Genomic DNA, 27,439 nt, shown 5'->3' with positions numbered 1-27,439 from the left:
AAATAGATCCTTTTCCTGCTTAAATTCACAGAAGGCAGATTCACAGTGGGCTGGAACAGAAACAGCGGGGCTCTTCAGAAACTCAAGTTTTAGATTGAGATCATGGAGAGTTCCTCCACAAGCCATTCATCAGTGCACAAAATTCTGAGCTGGAGGAACCACTGGGCTGACCCAGGCTCGCATTTCTCATGTTCTTAGGGTCTCTATTCATCTTTTGATTATCAACCTATCAATGAAGGCTAAGAGCATGCATACTTAATAAAATCCTTGAATGAGATCTCTCATTCTCTGTGGTTCTCTCTGTTCCAGGTAGCATGATGTCTCTGGAGTTGTTCCTGAAAATAAAAAGACAGCGGATGGCCAGGGCAAGAACATGAGACACAACAGGGCTGTGCTAAGAGACGTGTATAACGTGTAAGGCAGAGGCTCTCCACCTCTGGTTGGCATCAGAAACACCTGTACACTTTTCTAAACATTTGAGGGCTTGGATCCCTCTTCCTACCTCCAAAGGTGGAGCTCCAGGCAGGTGTGTCTTGGCAAAGCTTAATAGGTCATTCTGATGTGTGCCAGAGAGAATGAACTATTGGCACAAAGTTCCTACCAGGCATATTCACAACCTGTATTTTGCCCAGCTGGAGATGACTTGATCAGTGGTGCATTTTACAAAATCACTGTTTTAAGAATTACTTCTTTGGCCACCCTCAGTGAAGACTGCCCAGAAATAGGCAAGCATCAAGTGTTAGTTCCCTTCATAGCTCAAGTTAGGATTTTAAATGGACTCTTGCTTTTCACATTTTGTTTCTCTTATGTGGTAAAGCCAGGATGTCCTTTTTGACTTATTATTTGTAGTTAGACTGAACGTTCTGGTTTTAGTGCTGCTAATCTCGTTTTAAAGATAAAAGGATTCGCACCCTCTACAGAAAAAAAAAAAAGACCATACTGAAAACATTCATCTTAGCAAATTCTGACAAGATAAGCCTGATTTTCATTTACTACTGATTTTTTTTACCAAACTTTTAAGCTTTAGTTTATGAAACAGGATCACAATTCCTTTCCCCAGTTACAAACACCCAGATTGTTTCAAATTCCCAAAAAGTAAGTCCAAAATACCAGGCTATAGAATTTCTTATGAGTTAGCTTCTGCAATGTTTCTCTGCAAAGGAGCCAGAATAACCCCAACATTCCTCTCTTCACTCTCAGAGCTGTACAAATTATGCTTTTCAATATACTCTTGGACAACATCTGGTACCAAGTAGCGAATGCTCTGGCCCCTTATGAGGGCTCGCCGGATCTTTGTGGATGAGATGTCATTGGTGATCCATTCATTCACCAGGTGAATGTTGTTCTGGTGTTTCCACAGCACATCGGACTCATAGATGAATTTCTGAGCATCATTTCCAGCCCGAGTAATACATACGAGCCCATAGTCTCCCACAATTTGGGTGATATCCTCCCTCTTCCATAGATTGGGAACACCAAAGGACTCCAATAAATCTGCCCCGCACAGCAGCTTTACCTTTGGCACACCTGGGAAGAAGAAAACATAGCTTCCGAGTTTGCTTTTCTAATAACTCCCTGTATCAAAATGAATGTGTATATGTGTTTTTCTGGCTAGAAGGTCATAGTTTTTATAAGATTCAGGTTCTCAAAAGAGATCTAGGACACCTCAAAAGCTCAAGATTAATGCAGGAGAAATAAGCTCAGGGTGCCTCTTACTCTCCCTCTCTCTCATCATAAAAATAACACAGGGTATTTTCCAGGCACCCACACGTACTGCATATGAATGGGGGGCTTGCTCATCTCCAGAATCTTATCAACTCTAGTCGCTAAGTCCTGGAAAAACATACAGACCTTTTGTTTTTGGCTCTAGGGATTTCTTATGACTAAAATCTTGTCTTTGTTCAGCCCACTTCCTCTTCCGTCCAGGCCTTTCCAGCACAGGTGAGCCCTGCTGGTGATCACAGCTACCGGCCTCCAGCTTTTCTTGATGGTGTCTATAAAACAACAAAGCAAGAGAACATTTCTCTTTCTCACAATGCTTAACCTAAATATTGTCCCTCGGGGCTGGGCCAGTGGTGTAGCCGTTAAGTTTGTGTGCTCCGCTTCAGCGGCCCAGGGTTCACAGGTTTGGATCCCAGGCATGGACCTATGTACCACTTGTCAAGCCATGCTGTGGCGGTGTCCCATATAAAGTAGAGGAAGATGGGCACAGATGTGAGCCCAGGGCCAATCTTCCTCAGCAAAAAAATAGGAGGATTCGCATCTGATGTTAGCTCAGGGCTAATCTTCCTCTAAAATAAAATAAAATAAATAAATAAATTAATTAATTAAATTAAATAATAAAATAAAATATCATCCCTCTGGAGATGCCTAAGAGCCTCTGATCCAGTGAATGTTAAAGGCTGGGTGATATTAAAAACATTTAACCACAGCTACACACAATGCCTGACCAGTCAGAATGGATGCCGACCAGTATACACAGTAGTGCCGGGTCAGAATGGATACTGGCCAGTACACTGTAGTGCTGGGAACTGGCTACAGGGAATGGAAAGCAAGGGAATCCAAATGGTAGCCATTACTATTCTAGGTTTTATGTGTCTGTGTCATAATAACAAGACATAACATTAATTATTTATTGTCTGCTAAGCACTACACTAAATCTTCTGCATGGATTATTTGATTAAAGCTTCTTAACATCTCATGTCATAAATATTATTATTATTATTCCCATAATGGAGGAGAAGTGAAGGCTTAGAGTTGCAACTCAAGCTCCTAGAAGAGTCCCTGGAACATAGAAGGCATTCAATAACAACTTCATTGAGTGAATGTTTTGGTTATTATAAAGCAACTATATTGTTGCCACCACTATATCAGAATTGTTTATTATTCCCATTGAGAGAAAAGAAAACTGATTAATTTGCCCAAAGTCATTTAGCTTATAAGTAGCAGAGCCAGGATTTGAACCCCAGCAGTCTGGTTCCAGGGCCCACTCTTGACCACTGAAGAGTGTGCCTTGACCTGGTAATGAAGAACCACAATGCCAAGGATAAGGTCCTATCGGGGGGGCAAGTGCCCAAGCCTAAAAGGAAGGGACCACAGGCAGCATTTGTGTATAGCTTTATCCTGGGCTGGCAGCAGGATGCCCACTGCCCTACAACTGTGAAAAGCTACCCACGTAACGTGAGCTACACTTGGAGCCAGCCGTGGGTCCTTTGTGCCCCTAAATCCCTTCCCTCTCGAAGAGCTGAGTTAATATGTAATGAACAGTAAGGTTACTATGGAGCCAGAGAGGGCTGGGTAAGGTGGGGATGCAGGAGCCTGACGTCTCATGGGAGAATTTCTGGCCAACGAACAGGCAACACTCTCTTCTCCCTGATAAGCCTGAAAAGTAAGTCCTCTTGATAAGTCACTGTGCTAGACACTGTCTGCTAGTTCAGTGTCCGGTCTACCCTAAACATGTTTCCCAGAGGTCCTCGCAGCAGGTTCCAGATGTGATGGAGATTCTGTTGATAAGATTCACTCGTGCGAGATTTGGAAGGCAGAAGGGAGGCAGAGGCCATCTTTCTGCGGCTGTGGAGCCTGACAAGCAAGGTCTTCCAGCGTGAGCATGGTGGCCAGTCTCTAGTCCATTGTCCAGTCACCAACTTTAGGAGACTGGGACAGTTTCACCACAGCATTGGAGGTAGCAGAGAGAGCAACAGTTTCCTGAACTCTGACTGTAGTTGAGGAGGTATGACCTTGAAACAAATCCCGCTTCCACTCCTCCAGCCCTTTTAACAACTTTTGCATAAGCACCTAAATCCCTTTCTGCTTAAAATACTCGGAGCGGTTTCTATTTCCTATATGAAATGATAGAACTGATACAGTCAGAACCAGAAAGTTCAGAACTCTAAGAACAGACATTAGACAGAAAGGTTTTTCAGAAGCCCTCTCATTTTATACTCAAGATAATATTAATCAATAATTAGATGTTACTTATTCTGGTTTCTGAATCCTTAACAGGAACTGTTTTAAAGATATGAGCACAGACATTTGTGACAAACCCTTATGCTGTCATGGCAGTAGTACATAAAATCAGCTCTGTCCATGACCAAGCATCACAGCTTCTCTTCCTTAAACTGCCTGTCTCCCTTTTTTTTTTTTTTTTTTGGCTATAATTAAAGTTTTATTACCAGAAAATGACAAAAATTGTGTTTATAATTCAAAATTTTGTCAGAAAGTCTGACAAAAATCTTCTTGGCTGATGGAGCACAGGTTAAAAAAGCTTGAGAAATGCTGCTTTAAATCCAAGCCCTAGAGAAGTTGCTCACTGCAGGCCTGTTGGCAGCAGTCAGCAAGTTAGAGGCAGGCACTGAGCGTCTCCTGCCCTGTGCCCAAGACCTGGCAGAACTGCCAACCAGGCTTTCACTCTCAAGTCTTCTTTCTAATCAGGAAGCAGCTCACGCTGCCTCTCTCTTTTATATCTAAGAAGATTCATGACAATAACATCGTCTTACAACTTCGTCTTTCTCATTTGGGGCACAGACAGGCCAAGCAGGCTTCTCTATGCATATTCTCTAACAGAGACATACATAGTAACAAGCATGCAAATGTCTCAGAACATAATGAAGACTTAAAGACTAAGGAATACCCAGGCTCTGTTGCTTTGTTCCACAGCCATGTAATAACCTCCCACAGGAAGGGCACAGCCTAACCCTCTCCAATCCTAGTTACAGTTTTGCAAATGTGTGGTTCACAGACACAGGCAGCACTGAAACATGGTAAAAAACCACAGAAGCCCCCAACCCATGTCCATGAACTGACAAAGTTGATTTCACCATGAATACCTTAGCACCTTAGCAGTCTCTACCCACTCCTTCTGAAGACTTTCCCACGTATCAACTTCCACCCATTCTGAATTCTTGGTGGCAAGTTGTGCCATGAAAACTCGGTGATGGGCAGAGATGAGTCCTTTCTTCTTATAGGCATCGCCGACAGGAGAAATTATGCCTTTGATAACTTTATATTTTCCTGGATAAAGAGTTAGATTTGATATGAGGTATAACAAATTACATTGTATGCACAGGTAATATGATCATCAATATGGTTTTATAATCACAGATCTTCTTTGTTTTTTTTGTAAACAGGGATTCAGGTTTATTCATTCATTCATTGATAAAGGTGGTAAAATACAACATAAAATTTACCATTTTAACCGTTTTAAGTGTATAGTTCTTGGCATTAAGTACGTGCACATAGTACATCACTATCCATCTTCAGAACTTTTTCATTTTCCTCAACTGAAACTTTGTACTCATTAAACACTAATTCCCTATTCCCTTGCACAGTTTAAATTTTTATTGATATTGCCAAATTGCCTCGTAAAAAGCCTTAATCAATTCGTATTGTCCACCTATAGTGTATACAAAAGCCCATTTCTCCCCAATCTCTGATACTTGACACTATGAAGTTTAGAAATTTTTGTCAATGTGATGGGCAAAATATATCTCACTTATTATTTTAGTTCCCTGATTATTAGGATTATTAGTGAGGGGCCAGCCAGGTGGCGCAGCGGTAAAGTGCGTGCGCTCTGCTTTGGCGGCCCGAGGGTTTGCAGGTTCGGCTCCGGCCACGCACCAACATAACGCTTGTCAAGCCATGCTGTGGCGGCGTCCCATAGAAAGTAGAGGAAGATGGACACGGATGTTAGCCCAGGGCCAATCTTCCTCAGCAAAAAGAAGAGGATTGGCATCGGATGTTAGCTCAGGACTGATCTTCCTCACACACACTCAAAAAGTAAAAGATTATTAGTGAGTTTGAGCACCCATCCATCTATCTATCAGCATGCAGCATGATCCATTTATGTAACAAAACAAAACAAATCTGTGTGTATATAGGGGAGGAAAACACTTTCCTTGACCCTCTTAGGGTCCCTGGCTGGGTCTGAAAATTAAATTGACAAAGACAGATTAACAGGAGAAAAACATACCAATTTATTTAATAGAAGGTTGATGGGAGCCTATGCTAGGTTCGATGAAGAGTGGACAGTCGTGGAGAAACATGATAGGGCAAAGGGTACAGCGTAAGTGCAGTAAACGGCGGGATACTCAGCAAGGCCTGTCTGTTTGAATTCATCAGAGATAAGGATGCTCCTTTCCTCCAGGTACAGGGAGGGCACCTCTCACATGAGGGTTTTATGATCTGCTTCAGGGGAGAAGGTCAGAGTGACTTTACTGATTCTGCCCTTTTCTCAAACTCCTTCAGCTTAAAATATCCAATATGCCATATTCTGGGGTAAGGTGTCCTGAACCCCATTATTGTTTTTGGTTACTGTTCCTACCTGTTCCATTCATGTAGTCCTTGGCCAGTTCAAACAACCTGAGGTGCATGTTGGTGATAGGATTAAAGGAACCACAAGCAAGGAGAACCAATTCTGTCTTCTCTGAATTTTCCATGCTAACAATTTGAAGTTGTTGATCTAATTGGAAAACTCTGACACCTCCCTTGTTGTCTACAAAGGAAAAAGAAAATAAATTCAGTTACAGGTCTTTAGATGTCCTTCCATGTTTGCATTCCAAGTAGATGGATAAAAATATTCGGCTTCAATGACTATGCTAGGCTAATTACAAAAACGGCCCCATGTCCCCACCCTTCCTTCTCAATGTGAATTTGCACCTCCTACCATAAAGGGATGCAATCTCTCCTTCCTACTGTTTGTGATTTACTTTGCCCAAAAGAATATGGCAGATGTGACAGCATGCCAGTTCTGAGTCTAGGCCTTTGAGGCTTTGTACACTTGCGGTCTCTTTTGGATACCTGCCTCTGCCATGAAAATAAGCCCAGGCTAGGCCGCTGGAGGATGACAAATGGTGGGAGAGAGCTGGTGCTCCTGCTGATAGACAGCTAACCTCTAGCTATGTGGCTGAGGCCATCCTAGACAGCCAAACTACAGACAACCGGCTCAGACACACGAGCAAGCCCAGGTGAGATCACTTGAGCCTGGCTCAGATCAGCAAACCCACAAGCTAACCCTAGACTCACGAGCAAAAATGAGTGTTTAATGTTGTATGCTGCTGAAGTTTCGTGATTGCACTACTGTGGCCATAGTTAACCGATACAATGACATTATCATCTACCAAATGTAACTCCCCAACAACCTACCCTTCAAAACAGTATTTTGCCTCTTAGTCAACGTGATCATATCATCACTTGTAACTGAACAATAGTTTATAATTTACAAACTTTTTCATATCAATTATTCTATTTAATCCTTCCATAACCCTAATGAAGTAATGCAAGACCACCGATTTAAAAATTTTATTGAACAAATTCATGTATATAGATTTAGAAATCACAGGGTGACAAAAGGCCCATAACGAAAACCAACAATCCCTGACTATATCCTGCTCACCAACCCCTCCATCCATCTTCCTTAAAAGCAACCACTTTTAACTTTTGCAGCTATTTCTTCTGGTAGATTCTACCATAACTCTATATTATGTGCTTATAATGCTGTTTCTTAATTTATCCAGTGTAAACAGTGCCTATTTACTTTCTCTTGTGATCTGTGAGGATTAGCTCTCACAGACCCTCACTACCCCCTCCCAAACTTCCATATGCACGCACGTGCACGCGCACACACACACACCCGTTATCTCTAGTCTATGTTGAAAATCATCTTCTCCAAGAACTTTGAAGACATTACTTCTAACTAGATTGCAGGGTTAAGAGTGAGAAATCCAAAGTCACTTCCAATTCTGGATCCTTTGAATGTGACTTATTTTTTTCTTCCTTGAAGCTTCCAGGATCTCCTCTTCATCTCCTGTGTTCTGAAATTTTACAATGATGTTCTCTAGTGTGGCTCTATTTTCACCCATTGTGCTGAGCACTGAGCAGGCCCTTACAATCTCGAAACTCATAACCTTCAGTTCTAGAAAATGTCCTTGAATTATTTCATAAATGATTTTCTGCCTTCCGTTTTCTCTGTTCTCTTTGGAAATGCCTATTATTTAGAGCTGAAGCACCTGGACTGATCTCCTAATTTTCTTTTCTCTTCTATTTCCCACCTCTTGCTTTCATGCTCTAATATCTAGATACCCTCAACTTCATCCGCCCCTCTATCCATTGAGCTTTTCATTTCTGCTATTATACTCTTAAAATTTCTAAGACCTTTGTCCTCTGAACGTTCCTTTGTACAGCATTTTGTTCTTGTCTCACCAATGCACTCTCTTCTCTCTCCACCAATACTAATGATATATTTTAAATTTCCTTCAAAAAGAGCAGACAGGAAGTTTGGAGTGGGTAGGTAGGGCTTGCGCACAGCTGGCTCACTGTATGGTAACCCGGCTGCCGGAATTACAGGTCTTCCCCCTTGGACTGGTCAGACTCCACAGAAAAGGATCCTCTACTTTCCTGCCTGTACAGCATAATAGTTAAGAACCTATGCTCTGAAACCAGACTGCCTGGGTTCAAATCGCAGCTCCAACACTTACATGTGCTAGACGACCTTGTGCAACCTGACCCTAACCTAACCTTTCTTTTGTCCTAGTTTCTCAGTCTTAAGACAGAGAAAATAATACTACCTACCTCATGATTGTTATGAGGATTAAATGAAACAATACCTGTACACTACATAAAACTGCTTTTGGCAAGTAATAAACACACAATGAATGTAGCTATTATTAATGTTGCATATCACGTTGCTACAGTTCAACCCTTTTTAATCCACAAAAACATCAATTTCAAGTGGTTCAGCCAAATATTATTACTCTATTGAACCTGTTTTTTCCTGGAGGCTTTTTCTCCTAGAACTCTCTTTCTCTAATCTGGACTGAAAATCTCTAATCTTTCGTGCAGCTGTCATTCTGAAATCTTTTTCATTTTCTTTTCTGAATTAGATCCCCTGTTGCTTAGGACCATATCACTGTCTTTCTCATTTTACTTCCTAATTTTTCTGGAGCATATCCTCAAGTAGCTTCATAATAAAGTGCACGTGGGAAATAAAATAAGTTTGATTCTGTCTTTATTCTTCCCTCAGAGATAAATAGCTTAACTGAGAGAATTACTGGTTGAAATCATTTTCTTTTTAAATTATGAATGCATTTCTTCATTGTTTCTAGTATCCAACACTGCTGTTGAAAGTCTGATGCCATTCCGATTCTTGTTCCTTTTTATGTAACCTTTATCTTTTTGGAAGATTTGTAGAATGTTCTCTTTATCCCCAATGCTCCAAAATGCCATAATGATGTGTCTCAGTGGGAGTCTTATTCATTTGTTGTGCTGGGACTCAGTGAACCTTTCCATCTCAAATTCAAATCACTCAGTTCTGGGTTATTTCTTTGATAAACATTCCTTATTAACTATCGATAGCAAAAATACTTTTGCTATTGTGAAGTTTTTAAAAAGTATTCTTATATATCCAAATTATGTTTCGAAATAATCACTCTAAGAGCTTATAAATATAATTCCAGTGATGCCAAAAAGCTCAAAGCATTTTAGGAACTTTTGGGGAATTACTTGTAAAGCTTATTTTTATAATTTATGTAAAAATATAACAAACGACAATAAACAAATCAACAGTTGTGTGATACTTTTCAACTTATAAAATACTTTAATACATTTTCATTTAATACTCACCACAAAAAAGAATTTGGCCAAAGGCATTTAGCTTGTTCCAAATAATAAGCTATTGTTAGATATTTAGTTTTTCCAGTTAATCTATTAGGCCATTTAGGTTTTTTTAATTTCTCAGTATTACAAACATCTCAAAGAAGAAAAAATGGGTTGAGAATGAATTGGAAATTAAGGCTATAAACACCTCCCTGTGCAATTCCAAGACTTGCCAACACTCAAAGACCTATGTCAGGACCATTTATTTGTAGCCCAATACTGTTCAGACCCAGTTGGCTAGGCTCACCAACTCAGTTTTGGCTCAGACTCTATGCTCTTGTTGGACAGAGCTAGTGAGTGGCAGAACCAGAGCTAGAATTTGAGTTTCTTGATTCCTAGACTCTCTCTCAACAAAAAGAAAAATGGGAGACAAACTGGAGCTGTGTAGATTGGAAATGAGCCCTCCTAGCTGAGGAGTTGAGGAATGTGAACTTTAATCCTTTAGGCAATGGGAACCTCTGAAGGTTTCTGAGCAATGGAGTGGCAATAGGGGTCTAGAAAAACAATATGATATAGCTGTTAAAACCTTTTTATCTAATTACTTAACTCTGGGTCTTAAGTTTCCTCATCTGTAAAATAGGGATAATGACAACCAATTTCAGTTATTTTGAGGGTAATACATGGCAAGGTGATCAGCATATTTCCTGGCACAGTGTTAAAATAAATGTTGGATGTTATTTGTTAGGAAAGTGATAATATTGATGATGGTGATGTTATTGGATTGATTGAAAGAAGCAAAACAAGATAGGAAGGCCAGTTACAAAGTCCTGAGTGTCTCAATTTAAGTAGTCAGTGGGAATGGAAATAAATATTTATTCAATAAATATTTGAGGCCTTCTCCAAACAAAGCACAGTCATGGGGATCACAGGGACGCTGCTCATTGTCGATGGGAAATAAGGGAGAAGGGTCAGCAATGTTCCACATGGCATTTAAAAAATGAGTTCATTGGCTAAGAATGATTTAAATGTTCTACCTTTCCATTATCATCCCCAGGATGATACCAGGGTTCACTTGGGGCTTGTTCCCACCCCTCCCGCCCAATTCCCATACAAAGTACCCGTGGTATTATGGGGTGGTGGTGAATGCAACATCCCCACAGGACCCTGGGCCCACAGGGAAATCAGGGTGTCGTGCCAGCTACTGAGCATGATCTCCAGGATTGTGGTGGAGGGGCTAGGTTCAGCTGGAGCCCAGTGTCAGTTCCAGCCTCACCCATCTCAAGTTTCAGGCACCATTCCCCAAGGGAGATTGAGCTGTCAGCTAGAAGGTAAGTCTGAGAGCAGAAGGTACAGTCCCCAAGAGAGCTGCTCCTGTTCAGGGAAGGATGGAACAAAGAGCTTGGAGTCCCTCCCTGACCTCGGGGATGAGCTCAGGTTTCCAGGTCTTCCCCAGGGGAAGGGGAAGGGATGAGGCTGGGAGAAGCTGATCTCTCAGCTGAAAGGCCGCTGTCTTTCTTCCTTGTCACATTCATGACCTGTCTCAAATATCCAGCTCAGTTCTATTAATTCACTGTGAACACAGCCAACTCAAGCTCAGACGAGACTTTAGACCCTCAAAGCCGCAGAATAATTACCTTACAGTGAGCTCCTATCATACCCCAGGGTGGCTTTAAAAGAACGAGGATCTGTCCCTCTCCGTGGGAGAGCACTTCCTCCGTACCCTTGCAGAGTACATATTAGGGAAGGGGGACACGGCAGGTGGAGAACGGGTGCAGAAGTGGTTTGGAAGCTCTAACAGGATTCTTCTGGATCCTCCTTGCTTTGCTCCAGGTGCTCAAGGACCGATGTCACCATGATTCACTTTTGTCTGGCCCACACAGCCTATCACTTGCACTGCTGGCTGCCGAGATCTCATCGGTTCAGGCTGTAAGTGTCCCTCCCCAGCTCTCCAGGACAAAAAGTTCCTTTCTTCCTGAGGCAGTATTGAAGTTTGACTAAAATTTACTTTCTATTTTTAAATCATGGACCCACTTAAATTTTAAAACATTAACAAAACATTTTGTAAACATTAAGCCAGTTTTAAAACACATTAACAACAAAAAAAAGTAACTGTTTGGCTGTTTGGCTTTTCTTGTCACATTTCAGATTGCTCAATATAATTAAATCTCTGTTGGCCTACTGTTAAATAAGGTGATTGGCTTAACAACCACTCGAAATTTACACCTCTAAAAAGACGGTATTCCTTTAAAAATAGTCACCTTAGGGCCGGCCCCGTGGCTTAGCGGTTAGGTGCATGCGCTCCTCTACTAGCACCCGGGTTCGGATCCCGGGTGCGCACCAACGCACCGCTTCCCCGGCCATGCTGAGGCCGCGTCCCACATACAGCAACTAGAAGGATGTACAACTTTGACATACAACTATCTACTGGGGCTTTGCGGGGGGGAAAAAAAAAAGGAGGAGGATTGGCAATAGATGTTAGCTCAGAGCCGGTCTTCCTCAGCAAAAAGAGGAGGATTAGCACGGATGTTAGCTCAGGGCTGATTTCCTCAAAAAAATAAATAAATAAATAGTCACCTTAAGCATGTAACTACATTCTAGTTCCAACAATGTGCCACTGCTTTAAATAGTCTGGGATATATTTTGAAATTGCCTATTTTTTGAGTACCTTCATTGGGGATAAATCTTTGTCTTTGGAGGGTAGATTTGATTTCTACAAATACCCTAAAGTCATTCAGTGCTAAACTGATTAATAAAATAAATAATCAAGGTGAATAATACAGTTTATGGTGAAGAAAGAGAACTATTAGCTAATGAGGAAGATTTTCTTATATGCATGGAAACTATGTACGTGTAATCTCAAGAGAATTTCAAACATGTTGGAGCAGTAACAGCAGATTTCATCTGGCTGAGTAAGCTGTGGCAGGTGGGTTACCTCTCGGTTTATTAGTGTGCTACCTCTCAGGTCATGAGGGTCACAATGCACAGAGCTAGCACAGCACAGGGCCTACTCAGGACCCGCAGACCCAGGGCAGACTCTAGCTCTACCAGCCACTGCTCGGTGTCTGTCCTCCAACAAGACACTTAACCTTTCTGAGTCTCAGTTTCCTCATTTATAAAATGGGATTTTGTGGATAATTGAATGCAACATTTGTCTATTAATTACGAATATTAGTAACTCTTACTGTTATTTGTGGGTTGTTTTACAGCATTAATTTAGAGTCACGTTAAAGGAACCAAGGTTCTAAAGATTCTTCAGAGACCATTATCAACAGTGTCTTACATAGCAGGAGCTCAATAAACGGTAGCTCTTATTCTCAGTGAAGTATTATTAGACACAATTTTGTTCTAGTGGGATGGATCTCAATTCATCTTTGTTATGTTTAAAACTTTATCTCTGTGGCTTAATGTAACATTATCATGAAACAGAACCTGAATTTGGTTTCTTAAGCCATTTTATCACTAAACAAGTAATGTAAAATGTAACTCACCGTGTCCCACGCAGCCAAGTGACTGTGTTCTTCTTTGGGATCACCACCCTGGCCCTCCAGTTGTATGTTCTGCTAAGGTAAGTTCTTTCACCTGCCAACCCCTTCACCCGGCAGCTCAGCATGCATGTCTTACCTGTGGAGATGGTTCGGGCGCTCTCTGCGATTCCTGTTACGTGTTTAATTGCAGCCTGCCACATTGTTTTTGCCGCTATTATCAATGGCAGTCACCTGCTTTACCTCTTTGAAAAGTCAAAAATCTCAGTACAGTGAGGATAGCTGGGATTTGGGCAGATTGAGTTTAACTTTTAATCAACACATTTCTACTAGTATAAGAAGCCATTAAATGGGAGATAATGAGGGCACCAATGTTTCAATTTACGGATTCCCCAGAGACCAGTCCAAATGGCCTAGCATGAGCTAATGTCTGCAGGCTGAGGGCGACACGGCCACACTCGACCAGGTTATGACCTGATATGTTATTTCAGATTCTATGATGGAAATCGGTCTTGGGAGAAAAAGTCAGTCAGTTAATAATTTCATCATTGGGCAAATGAAGCAAATGCAATTTGATTCATTCAAAATAAAAAATTACAGTTCTAAAAACGTGGGAATTCTAAAAACATCTGAAAACCGAGAATCCACTTAAGGGACAGAGAAGGAACTTAACACTCTTTGTAATTAGCCTAATCCAAACTTGCCATTTTTTTTTTTTTTTTTTTTTTTGGTGAGGAAGATTCGACCTGAGCTAATATTTGTTGCCAATCTTCCTCTTTTTTTTTTTGGTGAGAAAGATCGGCCCTGAGCTAACATCTGCCAATCCTCCTCTTTTTGCTGAGGAAGACTGGCCCTGGGCTAACATCTGTGCCCATCTTCCTCCACTTTATATGGGACGTCGCCACAGCATGGCTTGACAAGCAGTGCGTTGGTGCGTGCTGGGGATCTGAACTGGCAAACCCTGGGCCACCGCAATGGAGCACGAGCACTTAACCACTTGCACCACCGGGCCGACCCCAACCAATCTTCCTCTTTTTTTGTTGAGGAAGAGTGGCCCTGAGCTAACATCTGTGCCAATCTTCCTCTATCTTGTATGTGGGTGACTGCCGCAGCATGGCCGACGAGTGGTATAGGTCTGCGCCCGGGATTCAAAGCCGCAAATGCCAGGCCGCTGAAGCAGAACACGCTGAACTTAACCACTACGCCGTGGGGCTGGCCCCTGCCAGCTTTTATTATAGGAAGTTTAAGTGCAGTAAGGTATATTTCCTTATTCAGAAGGCCAGAAGTTCCACAAAATATTTTTTCACCAAAATATAAAATTAACATGAATTAGAAAGATGGTAAACATTAGCTGTCCACCAATTATGAATACGAATAATTCTTAGTTATTACCTGTGGGCTGTTTTACAGCATTAATCTGCAGTCATGGCAAAGGGACCAAGGTTCTTAAGAGCAGTGAGTTGCCTCGAGCCAAATAAAGCTAGTGCCAGAATCAGGATTAGAACTTAAGGGTTAGTGCCTTCTGGTGTTATGCTTATAGTGTGGATTTCTTCTAACAAGTAATAAATTAATGCATGACCCAGTGTATTGATTTTTAGGCTGAGTTCTTCTCGCTACTGCAGTCAACTTCTTACCAACTTGGTCAGTAATATCATCTTTACTTTCTTCACAATCAGTAAGTGTGCAGTCATTCTATCAAGCACTTATTAAGTGTCTACTATTTGGTAGACACTGATAGAACAAAAGTGGATAAGATAGGACTTCCTGCTCTTCAGGAGCTAACAGACTGAAACTTAAGAAAAAAAGTAGTATTTAAAATTTAGGGCCGGCCCGGTGGCTTAGCGGTTAAGTGCACGCGCTCCGCTGCTGGCAGCCTGGGTTCGGATCTGGGGCGCGCACCGATGCACCGCTTCTTAGGCCATGCTGAGGCCGCGTCCCACATACAGCAACTAGAAGGATGTGCAGCTATGACATACAACTATCTACTGGGGCTTTGGGGGAAAAAAGGAAATAAATAAAAATTATAAAAAAATAAAATAAATAAAATAAAATAAAATTTAAGTGAAGGACATTTTTAAAAAGTGCCTTAGCAACTCTTCTAGTTAGTTGTCCTACAATTTGATATGAAACTAAATTAAGTTAAATACAAATATTTACTGTTGGTGTTATAAAATTCTTTATAGTCATATAAAAATACCAGATTTACTCACTCAGTCAATAAATAGTTACTGAGCAGGAGACGATACTGGGTAGAAAAATAGAGACCTCAAGAACTTGAAATGAAAAAGTGATACAGAGGAGATGGACTCTGAAATGTGGAGAAGTTTTAAGAATACCTTAACTAGATGTCCATACTTCCTAAAGCCATCTATAGATTCAATGCAATCCCTATCAAAGTTCCAACAACATTTTTCACAGAAATAGAACAAAGAATCCTAAAATTTATATGGAACAACAAAAGACCCCGAATAGCTAAAGGAATCCTGAGAAAAAAGAACAAAGCTGGAGGTATCACACTCCCTGATTTCAAAATATACTACAAAGCTGTAGTAACCAAAACAGCATGGTACTGGCACAAAAACAGACACACAGATCAATGGAATAGAATCAAAAGCCCAGAAATAAACCCACACATCTATGGACAGCTAATCTTTGACAAAGGAGCCAAGAACATACAATGGGGAAAAGAAAGTCTCTTCAACAAATGGTGTTGGGAAAACTGGATAGCCATATGCAAAAAAATGAAAGTAGACCCTTACCTTACACCATACACAAAAATTAACTCCAAATGGATTAAAGACTTGAATGTAAGACCTGAAACTGTGAAACTTCTAGAAGAAAACATAGGCAGTACGCTCTTCGACATCAGTCTTAGCAACATCTTCTCAAACACCACGTCTGACCGGGCAAGAGAAACAATAGAAAAAATAAACAAATGGGACTACATCAAACTAAAAAGCTTCTGCACAGCAAAGGAAACCATCAACAAAACGAAAAGACAACCTAACAATTGGGAGAAGATATTTGCAAACCATACTTCTGATAAGGGCTTAATCTCCAAAATATATAAAGAACTCATGCATCTTACCAACAAAAAAACTACCAACCCAATTAAAAAATGGGCAAAAGACCTGAACAGACATTTCTCCAAAGAAGATATACAGATGGCCAACAGACACATGAAGAGATGTTCAAAATCATTAACTATCAGGAAAATGCAAATCAAAACTACAATGAGATATCACCTGACGCCCGTCAGAATGGCTATGATTGACAAGACAGGAAACAACACGTGTTGGAGAGGATGTGGAGAGAAGGGAACTCTCATACACTGCTGGTGGGAGTGCAAACTGGTGCAGCCACTATGGAAAACAGTATGGAGATTCCTCAAAAAATCAAGGATAGAACTACCATATGATCCAGCTATTCCACTGCTGGGTATTTATCCAAAGAACTTGAAAACACCAATTTGCAGAGGTACATGCACCCCTGTGTTCATTGCAGCGCTATTCACAATAGCCAAGACTTGGAAGCAACCTAAGTGCCCATCAAGGGACGAATGGATAAAGAAGATGTGGTATATATACACAATGGAATACTACTCAGCCATAAGAAACGATGAAATCCAGCCATTTGTGACATCATGGATGGACACTGAGTGTATAATGCAAAGTGAAATAAGTCAGAGGGAGAAGGTCAAATACCGTATGATTTCCTTCATTAAGTAGTAGATAATAACAACAATAAACAAACACATAGGGACAGAGATTGGATTGGTGGTTACCAGAGGGGAAGGGGGGAGGGAGGAGGGTGAAAGGGATAATTCGGTACATGTGTGTGGTGATGGGTTGTAATTAGTATTTTGGTGGTGAACATGATGTAATCTATGCAGAAATAGAAGTACAATGATGTACACCTGAAATTTTTACAATGTTATAAACCAATGTTACTGCAATAAACAAAAAATTAAAAAAAAAAAAAAAGAAATAACTATGACAGAAAAAAAAAAAAAGAATACCTTAACTAATACATTTTGATTATATTTTCCTTTGTGTGTGCTTAAAAGAGTGATATGTGATTCAAATAAAAACCATGGCTTGGAGAAAATATTTGCAAAACATATATCTGACAAGGGGTTAATCTCCATAATATATAAAGAACTGACACAACTGAACAACAAAAAAACAAACAACCTGGTCAAAAAATGGGCAGAGGAAATGAACAGATGCTTCTCCAAAGAAGATATACAGATGGCCGATAAGCACATGAAAAGATGTTCAACATCAGTAATCATCAGGGAAATGCAAATCAAAACAACACTAAGATATCACCTCATGCCCATTAGAATGGCTATAATCACCAAGACAAAAAACAACAAATGTTGGAGAGGATGTGGAGAAACAGGAACCCTCATACACAGCTGGTGGGTGTGCAAACTGGTGCAGCCTCTATGGAAAACGGTATAGAGACCCCTCAAAGAATTAAAAATAGAGATGCCCTATGATCCAGCCATCCCACTACTGGGAATCTATCCAACGAACCTGAAATCAACAATCCAAAGAGGCTTATGCACCCCTATGTTCATTGCAGCATTATTCACTATAGCCAGGAAGTGGAAGCAACCCAAGTGTCCCTCAACTGATGACTGGATCAAGAAGATGTGGTATATATACATACACAATGGAATACTACTCAGCCATAAAAAAGACAAAATTGTCCCATTTGCAACAACATGGATGGGCCTAGAAGGTATTATCTTAAGTAAAATAAGCCAGAAAGAGAAAGACAAACACTCATGATCTCACTCATATGCGGAATATAAACCAACACATGGACAGAGAAAACTGTATTGTGGTTACCAGGGGCAATGGGGGTAGGGGGTCGGCACAAGGGGTAAAGGGAGACATATATATGGTGATGGACAAACAAAAATGTGCAACCAAAAATTTCACAATGTTATAAACTATTAAAACATCAATAAAAAACTAAAAAAAAAAATGTAATAAAAAAAAAACCATGGCTAAATTTTTTAAAAATGAAAAAATAGTTACTGAATGCCTTAGGCACTATTCTAGAAAGAGTCTCCCACTACATCACAACCCCACAAGAGGCAACATATGTAATGGTGAAGAGCCCCGGCTTTGGAGACACAGGGAGGCCAGTTCAGACATTCACTCCACAACAACAGGAGTTACTGAACCTCTCCGAGCTTCCGCTTCCTCATTCATAAAAGGAGATAAAAATACCAGCTTCACAGTTTTGCTGTAAGGTTTAAATGAGATAATAGGGCAATCATTCAAAAAATAGTCACAGTTATTATCACCAGCATTGCCAATAATAAGAACACAACCTATATACAAAAAAAAAAAACAAAAAACAACCTTAGCTTGGCTAGGTTTTGAGCATTTCTGTTCCACAGTAGGAAAGCAAGGAAACATTCTATTTAGGTTTGCATTCAAGAATGTATTTCTGAGATGATGGAACCTAGTAAACCAATGCTGTTCTGCTGTCCCTTTAGGTTTTACTGTGCTGCTTACTCATATGGAACCGGTCCCACAGGCACTAAAGAGGATGTTTTCTGTATTTGGTGTGGGATCCTTTGGTGAAGGAGTCTGCACCATGGTGTTAACAGTTTTGGCAACCGACTGTGTATGTTTTCAAATACTGAATTTCTAAAGATTCATCTTAATCTGGAAGCTTGACTATATACAATATACCATTAGTCTACAATGTTTATTTTCTACTTACACTAAAAATACAGAGATGTAGAGACAGAATTCCTAACTAGGCACGTCACAGTTAAAACATTTCACCAGGGAACGTTTAAAACTTCCATGGGAGATTTTTCTTTTTTGTGGGTGAATTCTAGTTTACCAGAATTAAAAAAAAAAAGTTGAGATATTAATCAACAGTGGAACTACTAGATTGGGTTTGGCACATTAAGCAGCAAGCCTTCGATCTCTTGCTAAGTTGGTGCCTTTGTTTAAATGCTTTTGGCAAAAACATTTAAAATATGTGTTCCAATATAAAGACAAGTATTCCTCACAGTGCTTTTTCCCTTCTAAACACAGGAAAAAACAACCCCTGAACTTTACTACTTGTCTGTGCTGCTGTCAGTGAGCAGCTTGGTTTCTATAGGTATGCAAAAAACTTCCCAAGAAATCTATCCTTGTCAAAGGCTTACCAGTCCTTCGAGGGAAGTGGATACTCAGCTAGGACTGTTACATTGCAAGGGGAAGTCTGGTTCCTCTTAAAGCAAGAGCTCCAAGAAGCTAAGGAGTATGAAAAGAAAAGTAAAGAAAAATCGGAGAAGGTTAGAATGGGATATAAAAAGCCATCCTTCTCACATTATTTCCACTCCATTTAATTAGACCCCATTCTTCATCCTACAGTGCTTTTCTCAGGCCAGGGGCTGATCTGGCTGGCCAGTGTGACCTGTCCAAGGTCAGATGCTAAACCAACGGTCTGAAGCTGGCATCTGAGCCCTGCTGGTCTCCTGCCTCAGATATATGTCTGGCAGGTTGAGCCTGCCAGCAGCACTGCCACCAAGCACACAACCATCTCTTACTCTGCTACTCCTAGATGAAACAGTCAGCTGAACATCAGAGCTATGATAGGAAGCACATCAAAACCAGTCATTTGGAAGAAAGTTGTCTTTAAGTATTACTGAGTGCTGACAATGGATAAAAAGGAATAGTTCAACCAAAATCACAGGACTGACATCACAAGCAAATTCACTCCAAATAACGATCTCCTATTACATACTTTTTAAAATAAAAAAGTCATTACTTTGACTTTCCAAACCTCCTTTTTTGTTTCAATGAAGTTCGTGGCATCAGCTGGATGGCTGCTACAGAAACAAGTATTGAAAAGGAAGGGGGCCAGCCGCATGGCATAGTGGTTAAGTTCATGCGCCCCACTTTGGCAGCCCTTGGTTCACGGGTTTGGATCCCGGGTATGGACCTACGCACCCCTTATCAAGCCATGCTGTAGCAGGCGTCCCATGTATAATGTAGAGGAAGATGGGCAAGGATGTCAGCCCAGGGCCAATGTTCCTTAGCAAAAAAGAGGTGGATTGGCAAAGGATGTTAGCTCAGGGCTAATCTTCCTCACCAAAAAAAAAAATTAAAAAAATCAATTTGCATCTGCATGTTCTTCATCTCTGCATTAACTGGTCAAGTCAGCATTCATAATAAAACATTTTTAAAAAATAAAAAAGAAAAGGAAGAAGGAAAATAAAAATCTTAGCAATGAACAAAGGTTTAGTTTCAAAAGAATAGTGATTCAGATTGTACATTTGAACAAGGTCAGTTTATCGTTTCTTTAAAAATGCAGTGGGAAATTTTAGATTAAAAATAATCACAATCTCCTCCATATGGGTTACAACAATGTTTGCATCATGACAGTCAACTGTTGTCTAGAGAAAACAGCCAACTGATCCTTCCCTGATGTTGTGCCTTCTTACTTTTGGTGTGTGTATTCACAGACTCTGAGGTATTTTAAGTAGGAGCTAGTTACTCACAGATGCTCTCAATGTCTTTAGGAAGTGGAGACAACTCCATTTCTTGAGGAAAAGAATAGTATCTATTGGCAGGAGGAACAAATTCAATATAAACATCTGCCAACACATCTAAGACAGGAACAGACATTCACGCGTGGAAATGACCGTTCTCCATCCTCTTCTCTCTTCAGGTGGTACCCGTTGGAGGGGAAGTGAACTAAAACACACATCATCCACCTACCACACCAACATTTTCTGAGCACCTTCCACATCCCAGACATAGCCCTAAAACTTAGGAATTAGAAACCCAAGTAACTCATACATTAACAATGAAATCCCCTAAAATAATTCTATTACTATGATTAACAGAAACTATTTAAGAATAACACAGCCTTTTACATTCTCTAGACCTTATTAACCAAATATTAACGTGTCAGATAAATGCCAACTTATCTCAAGATAGTATTTCTATCAGAAGTTTCTTTTCTTCTGAACTCTCTCTCTTGCCGCCCCCAAACCTGATCTACCTGAAGATCTCAGCTGATGACAACTCCATTCTTCCAGTTGCTAAGGCCAAGTAGAGTAGTCCCCCCTTATCCGTGGTTTCGCTTTTCATGGTTTCAGTTACCCACAGTCACCTGTGGTCTGAAAATATTAAATGGAAAATTCCAGAAATAAACAATTCATAAGTTTTAAATTGCACGCTGTTCTGAGTAGCGTGATGACATCTTGCGCTATCCTGCTCTGTCCTGCCCGCAACGGGAATCATCCTTTTGTCCAGTGTATCCACATTGAATACGATACTCGCCCATTAGTCACTTAGTAGTCAGCTGGGTTATCAGATCCACTGTCGTGGTACTGCAGTGCTTGTGTTCAAGTCACCCTTATTTTACTTAATAATGGTCGCAAAGTACAAGAGCAGTGACGCTGGCAATTCACATACACCAAAGAGAACCCATAAGTGCTTCCTTTAAGTGAAAAGGTGAAAGCTCTCAACTTAAGAAAAAAAATCGTACGCTGAGGTTGCTAAGATCTACAGTAAGAATGAATCTTTTATCAGTGAAAATGTGAAGAAAGAAAAAGAAATTTGTGCTTGTTTTGCTATTGTACTTCAAATATGTATGTATAGGAAAAAATATAGTATATGTAGGGTTTGGTACTATCTGCAGTTTCAGGCATCCACTGGGGATCTTGGAATGTATCCCCCATGGAGAACGGGGGTCTACTGCACCTCAAATCATCCTTAATGCCTTTCCCCCACACACACACCTCATCAGGAAATCCTAATGGCTTCATCTTCAAAATATATCCAGAATCCAACCATTTTTTGCTACTTAGAAATTTTCAACTGATTGTTTGTAAATGCAAGAAGCTGCTTCTTAAGACCAAGGCTGCTCAGTATTTCTTCAAATTATGCAACATTCTTAACACAACTTCAGAAAATGAACTTATGTTTCATAATTGATAAGCATAACTTGAAGCATAATTTGAACCAGCATTTTAATTAATCCATAAACTATAAAACTGAATTTTCACTTACTTTTATGGTTTTATCATTTCCACCAAAACCAAATCTGGTTTCACGAGAGTTAATTTCATTAAGAAACATTTGTTTTACGCTACTGGTATCTTATGAAATATAAACTATACTCTTTCTGATACAGGTGAAAACGATAAAATGCTAAAACTGGGCTATTTTTTAGCTCCCTCATAATTTAGATAGCCACAATCAGCAACATTCCCTCACAGACTAACAAAATTCTCTATGACCCATGTTTGCTCAGAGGGGAAGGAACTTTCGTTGAGCAACTATTTTGTGGGGGATGCTTTGTTTTAAGAGTTCTTAATCTGGGGCCAGAGCTTCAGAGGTATAACATCTCTGAAGTTAAAAGCAAAATGTTGAGTGTACATATGATCAGCTTTCTGGGAGACGTCAAGGGAAGTTTGAGAAACTAAAAACATTAAGCATTAAAGTCATGAAATTTTACACTTGATTTTTGACATCTACTACTCTCCATTTAAAATTTTAAAAAGCTGATATTTAAAATTAGTCTTCCTACTACTTTTCCCACAGTTGCTAAACCTAGAAGTAAGTGAAAAACTTCTAATTACTAATTGAATCAAGTAGTGAATTTCTAATGTTCATCTTAATCTAAAAGTCTGGCTGTATACAATATACCATGAGTCTTCAATATATATTTTCCACTTACATTAAAAATAAAGACATGTAATAACGGAATTCCTAATTAGACATATGTCATAGTTTAACATTTCATTGGGGAAAGGTCAAAAAATTCCACAATCAAATAATTTTTCTTTTTCTTTTTCTACTTTACTAGACTAAAAAAACGTTAACATGGAACTATTGGAAGACCGTTTTTAGGGTCTCCTCACCCTCAGATGTGATATTAGGGAGTGTAAATTTCATCCTGTAGAGAATGGGGAAGTATTAGAGGGTTTAAACAGTGAGTAATGTACCAGCGCACTTTAGAAATAACTCTCATTCATTCATCATGGTTCAGCAAATACTTCTTGAGCAATTACTAGGCTGTAGATGCTGGGAATAAAGGAGTAAACAAAACTGTCCAAATTCCTTAGCCACGTGGAGCTTACATTCTAGTGCTGGGAGACAAACAATAATTAAAATAAATACATCTATATGTGGCATATTAAGTAACGAGGCTATGAGAAAAACAAAGCAGGGCAAGAGGATCAGGAGTGTTGGAATTCTAAACCTGGGGGTCAGGAAAGGCTTCACTGAGTGATATTTGAGCAAAGAATTCAAGGAGGCAAGGGACTGAGCCATGCAGATATCTGAAGGAAGACAAAGGTAACAATGCAAAAGCCCTGAGGCAGAAGCGCACCTGTCATGTTCGAGGAGCAGAGAGACCAGAACAGCTGAGGCAGAGTTAACAGAGGGAAGGAGGAGCAGATGCAGTCAGAGAGCTAATAGGGAGCTACGGCAGGGTTTTGAGCAGAGGAGTGACATGATCTAACACATTCTTAGAGGATCTCTCTGGCTGTTGCAGTTGAGAACAGAATATAGGGGGAAACAAAGGTGGAAGCAAAGAGACCAGACAGGAAGCTACTCCAATAATCCAGGTGAGAGCTGATGCCAGCTTGGACAAGGTGGGTGCAGCACACGTGGTGAGAAATCACGAAATTCTGGATATATCGCAAAGGTAGAGCCAAGGTGATCTGCTGATGGATGGAATGTGGGTTGTGAGAAAGAGAAGCTGAGGATGACTCCAAAAGTTTTTGGCTTAAGCAACTAAAAGAACAGAGTTATCTTTAATTGAGAAGAGAAAGATGGCCATGGAGCAGGTTTGGGAGAGAAGATCAGTAGTTCAGTTTATAAATAAGCTAAATCTGGGATATCTACTAGATATCCAAATGGTGATGTTAGATATGCAAATGGAGAACAGAGCCAAGTTCAGGGGAGAGGTCCAGACTAGAGATTTACTAGAGATTTGGGGCATCTGCGTAAAGACAGTATTTAAATTCATGAGACTGGACGACATTATCAATAGAGTGAGTGACGACAGAATGACCAGCAGAATGGGCATTACCTGGGAGCTGGTTAGAAATGAAAAATCACAAGCCCTACTCTAGACCTACTGAATCAAAATCTGCAAATTAACAAGATCCCCAGGTGATCTGTATGCATCTTCAAGTTTGCAAAGCACTGCTTTGGAGCACTCCATCAGTCTAGATGAGAGATAATGAAGGGTAGTAACAGGAGGGATGGTGTCAAGGGTTTACAAGCAGATCAGCTGACTGAATGGAGAAGGGAAGGAGGAGGAGGAAGGAGGAGATCTCTGACATAAGTGACTGGGTGGATGGTGTGCCACTAGTCAACAGAGTATTATGGGAAGCACAGGTTGGGAGGTGTGGAGAGAAGGCATAAAGAGACAGACTACTATCTTATAGGTGTTGAATTTGAGGTACATATAGGACATCCTAGTCGAGAGATCTAGCAGGCAGACAGAAATAGAGAGACTAGAATCTGGCAGTAAAACCCAGAGATACTGAACACTATCTTCAACAGGCTGTCATGGTTAAGAAAAGATTGTTTCTTTGATTTTTTTTTTTTTGAAGAATAGAATTAGAATGTTGGTAGGTTGAGGGGAAAGCACCACTGAGAAGCCACAGAACCTGCAAGAAAGTGAATAATTGATGGAGGAAGATGCCATAGAGAAAGGATTTTAGGTAGGAATTAAGAGGATAGCTTAGGGGCTGGCCCTGCGACCTAGTGGTTAAGTTCAGCACGCTCTGCTTCGGCGGCCTGGGTTCAGTTCCCAGGCGCAGACCTACATTACTAGTCGGTGGCCATGCTGTGGCAGCGACCCACACACAAAATAGAGGAAGACTGGCACAGATGTTAGCTCAGGGCAAATTAGCCTCAGCAAAAAAAAAAGAGAGAATAGCTTAAAAATAACAGGGAGATATGAAAACATACGTCCACTCAAAGAATTGTGTGGTTTGGCTTTATACGTAATAGCCAAAAACTGGAAACAACTCAAATGTTAATCAAGAAATGAATGAATGAACGAATAAGCAAAGTTGGTGTAGCCATATAATGGAATACTACTGAGCAATAAAAAGAAGCAAACTACTGATACAAATAACGTGGATGAATCTCAGACACTATTTTGAGTGAAAGGAGCCAGATACAAAAAAGTACACACAGTATGATTCCAGTTATATGAAATTCTAGAACAGATAATTTAATCTATAATGACAGAAGGCAGATCAGTGATTGCCTGGGGTTGGGAAAATGACAGCAGGGGGACAGAAAACTTCAGGGTTCCTGCTTATGAAAGCCTCATTTTATCTCCTCTGCTCCTCACTGAAGGGTAATACATTCACTCACTCTCTTTGGATGGGCCTGTTCCTTATAAATGTATACCCAATTATGTTTATTTAACTTAAATGATGATGAGGAGGATAATAGTAACATTGAATTCTTCCTGTGTGCCAAGCAATGTGCTAAGTACTCATGTAATCCTTACAATACTCCAATAAAGTAGGTACTATTATTAGCCCCTTTTTTTTTTAACAGATGAGGAAACTGAAGCTGAAAGAGGTTGATTAACTTGCTCAAGATCTCACAGCTCATGTAACAACCTTTACTCTAAAAGTTCATGCTCTTAACCATTACACAAGACTTACAATGGTACAAGCCATCTACTAGCAGACATTTAAAAGAGGTCCACGTGTTCAGAGAGCCTTTGGCTGGTGGTAGTTCTTGTTAGCCACTCAAGTTTCATCTGCCCCAGCATTTTCTCTGCCCAGTTGGTGCAACCTGCACTCTCTGGACTCCCATTCCAAGTCCAAGTTAAAATGTCCTAAACTCCTCCGGCTGCCAAGTGGTATTTATCTGATTTTCCAGTGATTACTCCTAGTCTGGAGGCTACTTTCCCCAGTGCTCTCTCTTGTGATACGTCCTAACATCTTCTCTTCCTTCCGGCACCCCACCCTGCCCAAAGCTGAGATTCTATTTTTGTTTGAGAACTGGAACTCAAACCAATTTCTCTTCCTCATGCACTGGGAATACTTTTTCATTACCCATTAACTCTAAACAAGAACCCAAAAGTATATAAGAACATCCTCAGCATAGGACTGCTGAAACAGATTAAGTCACTGAGAAAGAGGAGCAGGCAAATAGGATGCATGCACCGTGAGGCCTTTCCTCCAGCTTCTAATACCAAAGCCAACACAAACGCCTGTATTGTCATCATCAACATTTGGGGAAGTACACAATGAGCCAAGTTTACTCAGCAAATTCTTCAAATGGTGAAACATGAAAGTATACGTTCCAGTTTTGTTTTGTTTGGCACTGACCCTACTGTCACTCAGAGTTCCCTATCACTCAGAACGTTGACACTTTCACACATACCAAAAATTAGATACTTGCACTAACATAGCAGTCACTTACTTTTACAAAGCAAATTCTGTGAATCGGAGGCGTTTTGCAAGGTAGGCTATGGGAACCATTCCGACTTGCCTGTCAAAGACTCTTCTCTAAGCTGGGCCAGAACAGTGGTTTCCCATCCAAACTGTAACTCTGAAAAACAACGCATGGCAAAGTAAGGAATTCTATGATCAGAAAGAACTGACAGAAATAATTAATTCCGGTCGAGTTCTACTGTAATCTTAGCTGGAAGTCTGTTCTGGGCGCCTGGAATAGAAATAACTTTAAAGACAACACCTCTGAAACAATTTTGCTTTAAACCCTGATGTTGTCTTGCGGACTACTGACTCTTCAAGGAGATGGGCTGGGAACACCAGAAAATAGTTTCCACCTAATTTCCGAGTAACTTTCCAGCGCTGCCCAACAGCTAGTAGCCTCCTTCAAAGGGGCGTGTGAAACCGCTTCCAGAAGGTGGATCTAGTCTTCTGCAGATTTGGAAAGAAGGATTTCGGAGAAAAGAGAAGTTCAGAATGGAGGACTTCTGCCTCCGTCCCCTACCCCACCTCTGCCAAGCTCAAGAAGCCTCTAGAATGGTTTTTTTTTTTTTTTTAGGGTAAATTCACCTGTTCCGAAGGCCAGACGCAAATTTACCGAGGTTTTTGGTTCTACAGAGAGACCGAAAGAATGAAGGGGCAAACTCTTCCCCCCAAACTTGAATATGACCTTGCCTCGGGGACCGTTGCATGTGACCCCCCAAAAGGCACCATCGTGGACTCCCCTATGCCTGCGACAGAATGGAGTCCTGGGCTGACTCCCCTAGACACCGGTTTCTCACACGCTCCGCCTGAGGGGCTTACCACGTCCTCAAAGCCGAGCGGCCCGAGTTCTCCGGGAGACGACCCGCAACCCGGACGCCAGCGAGGCGAACACCCACGGCCGCAACCTCATTGGTTC

General features: G+C 40.7%; 1 protein-coding gene across 5 annotated transcripts; it reads right to left on the bottom strand.

Moving 5' to 3' along the window:
* Nucleotides 1-243: 243 nt before the first annotated feature.
* On the bottom strand, nucleotides 244-27,436 carry NMNAT1 (nicotinamide nucleotide adenylyltransferase 1). Of its 5 annotated transcripts, none has more exons than XM_058552857.1 (7): nucleotides 27,109-27,312; nucleotides 26,510-26,638; nucleotides 21,099-21,216; nucleotides 6,320-6,490; nucleotides 4,827-5,010; nucleotides 1,852-1,994; nucleotides 244-1,527 (listed from the first exon to the last, which is right to left on the bottom strand). In XM_058552857.1, exons 4-7 carry the CDS (start codon nucleotides 6,432-6,434, stop codon nucleotides 1,127-1,129), a joined length of 843 nt encoding a protein of 280 aa, XP_058408840.1. In that variant the 5' UTR covers nucleotides 6,435-6,490; nucleotides 21,099-21,216; nucleotides 26,510-26,638; nucleotides 27,109-27,312; the 3' UTR covers nucleotides 244-1,126. The 5 variants fall into 5 exon arrangements, with proteins under 5 accessions (XP_058408840.1, XP_058408839.1, XP_058408837.1 ...); XM_058552856.1 differs by lacking the exon at nucleotides 21,099-21,216 and adding an exon at nucleotides 13,077-13,209; XM_058552854.1 differs by lacking the exons at nucleotides 21,099-21,216; nucleotides 27,109-27,312 and adding an exon at nucleotides 27,343-27,436.
* Between the last annotated feature and the right edge of the window lie 3 nt (nucleotides 27,437-27,439).

The sequence above is a fragment of the Diceros bicornis genome, chromosome 13, assembly GCF_020826845.1.
Source record: "Diceros bicornis minor isolate mBicDic1 chromosome 13, mDicBic1.mat.cur, whole genome shotgun sequence".
In the NCBI taxonomy this organism is placed as follows: Eukaryota; Metazoa; Chordata; class Mammalia; order Perissodactyla; family Rhinocerotidae; genus Diceros; species Diceros bicornis.
The sequence above is the reverse complement of the archived record's forward strand: the minus strand, read 5'-3'. Positions and strand labels throughout refer to the sequence as shown.

Bases quoted from the DNA above. Each gene is read 5' to 3' on its own strand.
- NMNAT1 (XM_058552854.1), bottom strand. From the start codon at position 6,434: ATGGAAAATTCAGAGAAGACAGAATTGGTTCTCCTTGCTTGTGGTTCC. The intron at 5,011-6,319 runs GTAGGAACAGTA...CTCTTTATCCAG, and splicing joins GGACTACATGAATGGAACAG to GAAAATATAAAGTTATCAAA. The intron at 1,995-4,826 runs GTATTCATGGTG...GTTGTTTTATAG, and splicing joins GAGACTGCTAAGGTGCTAAG to ACACCATCAAGAAAAGCTGG.